General features: G+C 43.3%; 1 protein-coding gene across 2 annotated transcripts in view; it reads right to left on the reverse strand.

The window, feature by feature from the left end:
• The window catches only part of Sort1 (sortilin 1), a 69,046-nt gene extending 61,813 nt beyond the window's left edge, over positions 1-7,233 (reverse strand). For both annotated transcript variants that reach the window (XM_026402760.2, XM_026402759.2), the window contains exon 1: positions 6,877-7,233. In XM_026402760.2, the coding sequence (XP_026258545.1) occupies positions 6,877-7,182 (306 nt within the window). In that variant the 5' untranslated portion in view covers positions 7,183-7,233. The remainder of the gene's footprint in view (positions 1-6,876) is intronic.
• Between the last annotated feature and the right edge of the window lie 1,735 nt (positions 7,234-8,968).

The raw sequence follows: 8,968 nt of genomic DNA on the forward strand, positions 1-8,968 counted from the left end.
CGGGATAGTATTATGTAAGAGGAATAGTATTCATAAGCCCTAGAAGGAACAAATGTACATTTTTTTCCTGATGAAAATAAATCAAGCACCAGCCTCAGCAAAAGAGAGGCTCTAAGCAACTCAGTGAGATCCTGTCTCTAAATTAAATACAAAATAGGGCTGGAGATGTGGCTCAGTGGTCAAGTGCCCCTGAGTTCAATCCCCAGTACCCCCAAAATAAAAATAAAAATTAAGCCAACTAATCACATCTAAGTATCTATGTGTAAGTATACTTAAAGTAAGCTTACTATTTTCAAACATACAGGCAGTGAGAATAAAAAAAAAAAAAAAAGCTCCAGTATTTTGCAAAATACTTTAGAGGAAAACCACTCACATTTACTGCTACATGTCTATTGGATTTGCTTTTAGACTATCCAAGCTAGTAGCTTTTATTAGCATTAGATTATTCGGCCAAGAAGGAACGATTAACTATTACCCCCAAAATGAGAGAGAAATGTCTTTCATAGTTGTATGAAAAAATATCCCTGCTATCTTTTAAGAATACTCATGTTTCACTGCAACAAATCCTGGAGGTGGTAACAAATCACCCCCAGATGTGAAATCCATGCTATATTCAAGTTTGACTAGGAAGCTGAAAAGCCACAATTTGCTTCTAAATTTGGAATCAACCAATAAACACTGTGATCACAACCTCTGGCCTCCTCTTCTTCCATATGAATCACAGAAAAATTTTTTGGCCATTTAAAAGCTAGTCCAAAACTTCTCATGTTGTAGATGAGGATTGAGGGCCAGAGACTAAAACACAAAACAGAAAATAAATGACACCCACAGAGGACTTTCTCAGCAGAATACCACAGGTTCTACATGGAAAGATTTTGTTTTTACTGTGGTTTCCCGAGCCTTGGTTGGGGGTAGAAAAGGAAAAATAGCCTCAATCCTTAAATAAACCCACATGTCCAGCATTCGCCTAACAATTTTTATAGATAAGAAGGGTCTGTCATGGCCATATTCAACCCAGCAGACTCAAAGCCACTGACTAAGCCAACTTTGACAACAGTCACCATTAAACAACAAAAAAGCTGCCTACAGCCGACTGAAATCGATCAGCTTGTTCCTCAAGCACCATTACTCCCAAGCCCTGCCAACCTACAGGCCACAGAGTAGGAGGAACAAGTTGTCCCAAGTTTCTTTAAAAAGAGTAGTAGAAGATGCCACGGGAACACGGCTTACAAAGGCAGAGAAGGGGAACTGAAAACTTAACAGGAATTTACAAATGCAATACCTATTTCATAATACTTTTGGAACCATTACCATATATTGCTTTCTAAAGCTAATTACATGTCAAATGTGATGGTTTCATCTGCCTTAAACATTAGCTCCTAATCATATAAAACATCTGAGCCTCATTTCTCCAGCCTCAAAATGCAGTTAATTTTCTGTAAAGATAGAAATTGAGGGGGAGTGAGAGTAGGAAGGAAGGCAAAAGAGGGAATGTTCTTTCTGGCTGACCACTACATCTGGGGGCTGTGCACCGCCTGGCATGAGATCTCCCACAAGCCGAACAGGCCAACTAGGGAGCAGAGGTTCTGCAGTCACCCACCGGGAGTCTGATGCCTGTTCAGAAGAGCTGATTGAAAGCAGGTAGAGTGCAAGAAGAAACTGTTAACAGCCTCTGTGAACCTGACATGAAAGAGCAGATCACAACAGCAGGGCGGAGAGCCTATTATTATCATTATTACAGAAAGAAAACAGCCATTAGAAACTAACCAGAACATAAGCCTTCTTTCAATTAATTTTTATAAGCAGAGATAAAACTTGAATTTCTAATTAAAAATCGATGTACACAAAGCCAAATATTGGAGCCAGCAGAGAACTTACCTAATTGTTACACTGTGTTCCCCTTGAGCCATTTGACATGCCTGGCTAGCATTCTATTTTCACCTCAACCAAACCTTAGATGAAGACTAATCTTTCCCCAGAGAAGCGAGATGTCCTCAAATCTGCTGATGGCTCATAATGGCATCCCCTGATGCACACATCATTTGAACATCCTTTTGGGGTTAAAGGTCTGACTAGTACACTGAATGGGAGAGGATTTTCAACTCAAACAGGACCAAGGAGACCCTCCAGAATGCCTAGGCCTTGATCCAAACATGAACGGAAGAAACAGGCCTCAAGAGGTGATTAAGTAAACTAGAAGGTGGAAGCGGGGTGCTGGTGAAGGGAGCATGCAGATGGGCTAAGTTCTAGAATGAATGAGGCAGATAGGAAGTTCCGGGGCAGCTAAAGGCACTGACCTTCAGAGTTCCGGGTGTTACAAAGGCCTGGTGATCCACAACAGGCTGAGAGCAGCAGCTCCCCGAAGCCGAAGCCGCCAACAGGCACATTCAGTTCGTCAGCCCGGACTCAGCCTGCCAGTGCCGCAAACAAACACACACATTCTTCCCTGAGCTGACGGCTCACACAACACAGCCTCTCCACAGGGCCTGTTTATTTAAGAAACCAGATGCTTTGATGTTGGGGTAGAAGTTGGGAAGTTATGTACAAAGAAGTAGTTAGTGACAGGAGCAGAGGGAGAAGAGAGCATGAGCAACAGTTCCTGGCTTTACTAATCGTAGGTTTAAAAAGTTTTCAGGAATTTGTCGAATGGCTGTACACAGGAATGAGAAGTAAGGAAATTATGTCAGCCACCATCCTGAAACTGTGGCCAAGGCATTTCAACTGTTTCTTTAAGACAAAGTTTCATGCCTACCCTCAAAGGGGTGTTTATAGGGAGAGTGTTTTGAAGCAACCCAACTTAGCAACTAACATTAATAAAATCTTTGAGGCCTGCTCAGTTTCTCTCATATACAAATGTTATACATGTTGTGAACACTCCAAGCACTGGAAGGAAAGATTCAGTTAAAAGTGTAGCCTGAAAACAGTTTTGTGTTAAAAGCAAAAAGAAGACCACTGAACCTCAGAAAATAGCACTTATGAACAATCCCTGAAAATAACAGCTATTTAGTCAGTGCTAACTAGGTGTCCGACATTGTTTTAATGAGTTCATGTATTTTATACATACATTAATTTATTTCTCACAACCAGCCTATGAATTAAGAACTCTTACAGATTAGGAACTAAGACACAGAGAGGGCTTAAGTCATTTACCCAAGTTAACACAGCTAATCGGGACAGCCAGGAATCAAATGCTGACAGGCTGGCCCCAAAGTCTGTCCCATGCTCTTCTGCTTTTCCATGGCATGTCACACCCTCAGATCAAAATTAGGAAGTCTGGTTTTGGATAAAGTAGAAGTAGTTGTCTTTTTTCTTTATTTTCTTGTCATTCCTTTTGTCTTCTGTTTTTAGTAATGGCCAGTATTTTTATTTCCACTTTCTTTCTTAAGAGTCTCTTATATAACACTATAGTTTGAAAAAGCCTTTCCCTCTCCTCCCTCAAATCCCAAAATAGAGTACTTAATCATTGACTTCTACATGAAAAATATATGCTGTGCAAGATAATCCCTAAATAGATTTGAAATAGACTTAAATTCAAGATTGAAAAGAAGGAATATGAAAGGAAACCTAGAGAGAAACAGGGAGGCTTAGGCAAAGAGAATAATCTGTTGCTTTCTTAAGAAAGCAAATAAATTAGTTAAAATAATGTATATGTTAAAATAGATTAGTCATATGCTAATACATTCTCATGAGCCATAGAAACTGGTCTAGGAAGCTTGCTAAAACCTTTGAGGCTTTAATTCTCCAGTCTGAATTATCTTTTCTTTGTAAATTGGTAATCCCACCCAACACCAGATCTGGGCCCTTGGAGGGCATTCACATACATGGATTATATAAATTAATATGGCTTGAAAATAACAACATCAAGTTATAAGAAATGAGAACCAAGAACTTTTTATTTTTCTTGGGAATTGAATTCTGGAATATTATATAGGAAAAACTACTCTAAATGGCACTTTTCTTTCCTGGCTATACAAAAGTATACCATGTGCTAAAAGTCATGATGATACTTTAATTTTGCACCATTTATAAAGGATCCCAGAATACTAGATCTCTTCAATACTGTTCAGGATGATTTAATATGACTTCTAAAAATATAGAATTGAAAAGCAGAACAGACCATTACATAACAATTCTTGATCAAGGAAGTGGAATCATTTTTTTTCTTTTTGGTACTGAGGATTGAACCCAGGGGTGCTTTATCACTGTCCCCAGTCCTTTTGATTTTTTTTTTTTTTTTTTTTTTGAGACAGGGTCTCTCAAAGTTGCTAGTTGCTGAGGCTGGCCTCAGACTTGTGATTCTCCTGCCACAGACTCCAGAGTTGGTGGAATTAAAGGTGTGTGTCATGGCACCCAGCCAAAGGCTCCCCTTTTTTAACCAGATACACAAATTACGAAAAGAATAGGATCTCTGAAGAAGAGCTGGATGAGTAACAACTGCAAAAATAGCTATTTTAAATAAGGTTGCTGAAAAAGACTGAAGGAAAAAAAAAGCCAAAAAAAAAAAAAATCAGAAACAGCAGCTAAATAAAATGTAAGAAATAGAGGGAAATTAAAGAAACTAAAGAACACATGGACTTCGAAGAATGAATGGTTTTAGCTCTCTCTGAGCCAGTTTCCACAACCTCTTGCTTTGGAATCAATATATTATAAATGCTATAGCAATCTGAATTAATCAGAAACTGTTGACTAAAGGATAAATCTAGAAGTAGCAGCAGATCTAAAGATAGGTCAACCACAAAAGAAGAATCTGAAAAATGGTGTGAGAATGCTTTGTCTGGCTGGCCCAAGGAAGATGTGGTCCTCAAATAAATTAAGCATAAGTCTTGTGAAATCTTTCTCAACCCCCCACCATGAAAAAGAAGTGTATATAATTAGTTTTCTTTCTCAAATAGGAAGGTTCCCCAAAATTCATTCCATCCTATCTGTATCCAACCAGCCCTATCCTTCAGCACTAGTTTCCCTACCTAAACACAGCTGCTGCTTGGACTGCTTTATAATGTACACATTTTCCTTAAATATTTGTGCCTTAACTTCAAGTGACTCATGCCCCCAGATCTGAGACCAAGAGTGGTCCAGAAAGATAGGCCAAGAAGATGCAGTGGCTCAGCTGATACTGAAACGGAATGCGGTAAAACAAGGAAAAGTGCAGACCCAGAACATCAGCTACCCATCTGTCTCCATGTGCAATTCTCTTGGAAAGAAGCAAGGATAAGGGAGAAAATATATTGAGTTTAAAATACATTTTGCAAATGTGGGTTGCAAGAATTGTTAATCTTAAAAAAAAAAAATGAGGAAAATGCCCAAATTGTACTTAGGCAAGAACCAGTACAATTTGGTACACAATTAATTGTACTTAACTTTCTCAATCAGTAGTGTGTCAAAGGTTGAGCTACTGGTCCCCACTTAAGCAAGAACCAAGTTCAATTTGGTACAAAATTAATTGTACTTAATTTTCTCAATCAGTAGTGTGTCAAAGGTTGAGCTACTGGTCCCCACAGACAGAAATGCCACAATTTTGAAAGTCTTTTTTGACCAGGAATTGGCTTAAAACAGAATATCTGTAATGTGTTTCTTAGCTATTGGAAATCTTGTGGCAACACAATACAGATATCCTTAGCAGAGTTCAATACCAGAATGGACTGTCAATTTTGAAGAGAGACCACATAAATAATAGTGTGACTGAACTGGGCATGGTGGTGCATGCCTTTAAACCCAGCTACTTGGGAGGCTGAGGCAAGAGGATCATAAGTTCAGGCCAGTTTCAGCAACTTACTGAGACCTTGTCTCAAAATAAAATAGAAAGGGCTGGGAATGTAGCTCAGTGGTGGAGTATGGGTGGGCTCAACCCCATACTGCAAAATGATGATGATGATGATGATGATGATGAAGAATGTGACTTAGCAAGGGCTGGTGGCTGAATACACATAGAAGCCAATGCTATGGCACCTGTTTTTGCAAAGAGAAAAATGTTTACAGAAAAAGGAAACAGAAGGATTCTCAAATCTGTCTCCCTGATCCGCCTGTAGCAAGGAATTCAAGCAGCCCCGGGTGTGGGGGGAAACAGAGACATGATTGGTTATGACTCAGAATCTTGGTGGAACTGTTTGTACCCAGGAAGTCAATCCAGGTGGAACTTGTGGATAATTCTAGATTGTCTTGCAGCTGGTGAAGACGTCCCTCACTTCTAATATAGGTCTGAGAGACCCTATTCCTCAAGTTCTACTCATGGGACATTTGGTTCAGCCAGCCTCTCAAGGTCATTTTGGGTCAAGTTCTAGAGTTCTGCGCCTGCATCCTGAAAAACAACTTGAACAATTTTTAGGAGCAAGGAAGTTGTTTTATAGCTGTTTCAGTGTCATCTAATTTCCATGCTTGTTCCTTTAACTATTAAAATACATGCAGTGACCTAACAACTGCTTTGGGATTTCACCACTGCCTCGCCACCCTGAAAGTACTGATCCAGAGAGGACACACCTCTGCTTCTGCGCAGCCCAACTTCTGCAAGCACTTAAGAGGTAATTATTCCTCCAGCTTTCTGGTCGGTGTTACTGGATCTGATTATTTATACAGACAGGAAACAACGACGCTCAAGATATATTTTGACAACTTAAAAAAAAAAAAAAAAGAATGCCATGAAAGTCTAAGATTGTCTCCCCTGTGACGAAACACAGCCCCGCGGGCCGCAGCCCAAGCCGACTCCGCCCGCCGCAGTTTCCGAGCCGCAGCTGGGGGTCCCCTGCTCCGCGGAGCCTGGCCGCGCGCTAGCAGGGAAGCCCGGCAGGAAGCGGGGCCGGCTACGCAGCCGACGGGCAGCCGCGAGGGGCCAGGGGCGGCACCTCACAGTCCGGGCGGCGCCCGGGCCCGGCGCCCGCTCACCTGGTGCGTGTTGTTGGCTAGCTTCGCCACGAAGTCTGGGACCCGAACGCAGTCCTCGTCCTCGCCGGGCGCGCTGCGGCGCCAACGGCCGACGCGGGGGATCGGGCCCCCGGCCGCGGCCGCGCGCAGCCCCCAGCTCACTCCGACGGGGCCGGACCAGCGCAGCAGAGGCGCAGCCGGCGGCGGCGGTGCGTCCAGCCGGTCCTGGCCCAGGGTCGCCGGCGGCAGCAGCTGCAGGAAGAAGAGGAGGCCGAGGCCGTGGGGCCAGCGCGAGAGGCCGTCCGCAGCTCCCCGGGGCCGCTCCATCGCCGCCGAATGCCGACGCCGCTGACACCTGCCACCCGGCGCGCCCGCCCACCCCCGCCGGCGCTGCGCCACACCCCCGAGCCCGAGCCTGGCGCTCCTTGGATACGCGCAGCCGGGCCTCTCCGCCCGCATAGGCTGGCCGCCTGTCCTTCTTCCCTGGCCCACTCCTCATTGGCTCGCGTCGTCTCCGGCTTCGGGGGTCCTGGATTCGGATGCCAAGATGCGGGACTGATTGGCTGGAACGTGGCAGAGAAGGCTGAGGTCATTCCCCACCCTCGCACGGCGTCTCCGGGCTCCGGCTTCCAGAGTTCGCGGAGGAGCTCTCCCCACCTTCCCGCGAATCCCCCAGCTCCGCGGTGCTCCGACTCCTTGCTGCTCCTCTGACGCCCTCGAGTTGGGGCTGGGTAATTCCCCCCTTTCCCCCAGAAACACTCCTAAAATTCCCCTGGTTGAGGCAGCGCTGGGAAATCTCCTTAGGGAATCCCTCAACTCGCTCAGCTGGAAAAGGGGGCTTCTTCAGGAACTGGTGCTTCAGGTTTAACCCGGGCTCACGGCTGCGCCCATTGTCTGCTGAAGCTGCAGACTTGCTGACAAGGTGAACGGGAACTGATGTGGGCCAAATCCTAACGAGGCAGATAGAAGGACACCCGTGACTCACCCAAGACTCAAGAAAAGTCTTTCCACCACGTTTGGCCTCACTGGCCCCTCCTTTTCTGCAGGGAGGTAGGCCAAAGGCGGAATTATTTATTGGTTTTCCTGGACTTCGAACGTTGCTTAGGCATCAAGGGTAGATAAAAAGGGAAAAGAGAATTGCCCGAGGCCTACTTTATACATGATCATTTCATATATGCATATTTATTTACCAAAGTGCCTCAACCCTGCAATGAGTGTATTGAATAAGTTTGGTTCCAGAATAAGAGTCCTGTATAGCAGCCCTCCTCCGATAAATAAAATCCCTACACTGTTCCCTTTACCACAGCTTCTTTACCACAAAAACTTGCGCACACAACTTCTACAACATGCAACACAGGTAAAACCAGTTCTGAATCCTTAACCTTACCGACTCCATTCTTTCTAAATGTTAGAAGTTGTTCAGTAGAAAAGGTAACAAATAGATTCGAAATATGTAAAACGTTACACCCAAAGAAAGCCACCAAAAATTTCTTTAAGCTGGCAGTAAACCCAGATGAAACTATAGTCATTGGAGAGCAAAATGCTGCAGTGCACCCAACCCAAAATAAAAATCAAGATACTGGTCAAGTTAACTTGCAAACAAAACATCTTCCAATTTACATTTTTCCCCCAAACAACCAGAGTGAGAAGTGAAAAGTTTTTGAATGTCATCAGGACAGGATGACAATCAGCAGAATGTCCTTCAAGTTCTCAGCTACTGAACTGACAAGATATAGCTGATGAAAACTGGTGAACAATTTGTACCTTTTCTATAACTATTATGTGTCAAATTATTTTTTTAAATAGATTAATTTTTAATCTATGCCAACTATGGAATAGATCACAAGACAGTCAGTTCCAGTAGCATGTGATTAGTTGGAGGGAGAAGAGAGGCTATAAACGAATATTTCTTTGTTTGGGTGACAAAGATGAATGGTCTATTGTCTTACTGTCTGAAAAGAAGTAAACTCAACAGTGCCATCTCCTGGAGAAATTACCAAATATACTTTTTAAACTATTAAATTTGTACTACCTGTGCTTTCTAATGTGCTGCTTTTACTTACATGTCTACAGTAGATATTTCCTCAAACTGCATCACTGCAGGTGGCATGGT

Source organism: Urocitellus parryii, chromosome 11 (genome assembly GCF_045843805.1).
Source record: "Urocitellus parryii isolate mUroPar1 chromosome 11, mUroPar1.hap1, whole genome shotgun sequence".
Classification (NCBI taxonomy): domain Eukaryota; kingdom Metazoa; phylum Chordata; class Mammalia; order Rodentia; family Sciuridae; genus Urocitellus; species Urocitellus parryii.